General features: G+C 60.1%; 1 protein-coding gene across 1 annotated transcript in view; it reads right to left on the reverse strand.

Moving 5' to 3' along the window:
* TCIRG1 (T-cell, immune regulator 1, ATPase, H+ transporting, lysosomal V0 subunit A3) overlaps positions 1–922 on the reverse strand; it is a gene marked incomplete at its 5' end in the record, with an annotated part of 2,562 nt that overhangs the window by 613 nt on the left and 1,027 nt on the right. Inside the window, 2 exons of the mRNA XM_010017429.1 lie at positions 555–694; positions 770–920. Coding sequence (XP_010015731.1) covers positions 555–694; positions 770–920 — 291 coding nt within the window. The remainder of the gene's footprint in view (positions 1–554; positions 695–769; positions 921–922) is intronic.

Below are 922 nucleotides of genomic sequence, written 5' to 3' on the forward strand. Positions count from 1 at the left end.
CCCCACATCATCCCACACCACCAACCCTGCCTCTCACTGTCCCTGTCCCATATCACCAATCCCATCCCATGCCTCCAACCCCATCCAGTGCCTCCAACTCCATTGTATGCCTCCAACCTCATCCCATGTCCCCAATCCAATCCCATGCCTCCAAGCCCCATCTGATGCCCTCAACTCCATCCTATACCCCCCCAAGCCCATTCCATGCCCCCAACCATGTCCCACACCTCCAACCCCATCCCATGCCCCCAACCTCATCCCATGTCCCCAGCCATGTCCTACACCACCAAGCCCATCCCATACCTTATGCCTCCAACCTCATCCCATGTCCCCAATCCAATCCCATGCCTCCAAGCCCCATCTGATGCCCTCAACTCCATCCTATACCCCCCCAAGCCCATTCCATGCCCCCAACCATGTCCCACACCTCCAACCCCATCCCATGCCCCCAACCTCATCCCATGTCCCCAGCCATGTCCTACACCACCAAGCCCATCCCATACCTCCAGACTGGCCTCCCACCTCCAAGCCTGGTCCCCCCATGTCCCACTCACCTCGTTGCTGGCCTGCTGCAGGCTGGGGCTGTTCTCATACAGCACCATCCAGAGAGCGAAGAGGAACATGATGAGCCCGTGCCCCACGTCCCCAAACATGATGGCGAAGGTGAAGGGGAAGGTGATGATGGCGTAGGGCGCTGTGGGGCACAGGGAACGTGTCATATGGCCCCATCATCCAATCCTGGGCCACGCAGGGGTCTGGGGGGACTTACCGGGGTTCACCTCCTGATAACTGGCCACCCCGTAGGCATCCACGATGCTCTGGAAGCCGGCAGTGAACTTGTTGGTGCGGATGAGGGTGGGGGGACTCTCGGTGGTGGGGATGCGCTGCACGAAGCACTCCACGCTCGAACCGCTACTGTACT

This window comes from Nestor notabilis, unplaced genomic scaffold (genome assembly GCF_000696875.1).
Source record: "Nestor notabilis isolate BGI_N333 unplaced genomic scaffold, ASM69687v1 scaffold24586, whole genome shotgun sequence".
NCBI lineage: Eukaryota > Metazoa > Chordata > Aves > Psittaciformes > Psittacidae > Nestor > Nestor notabilis.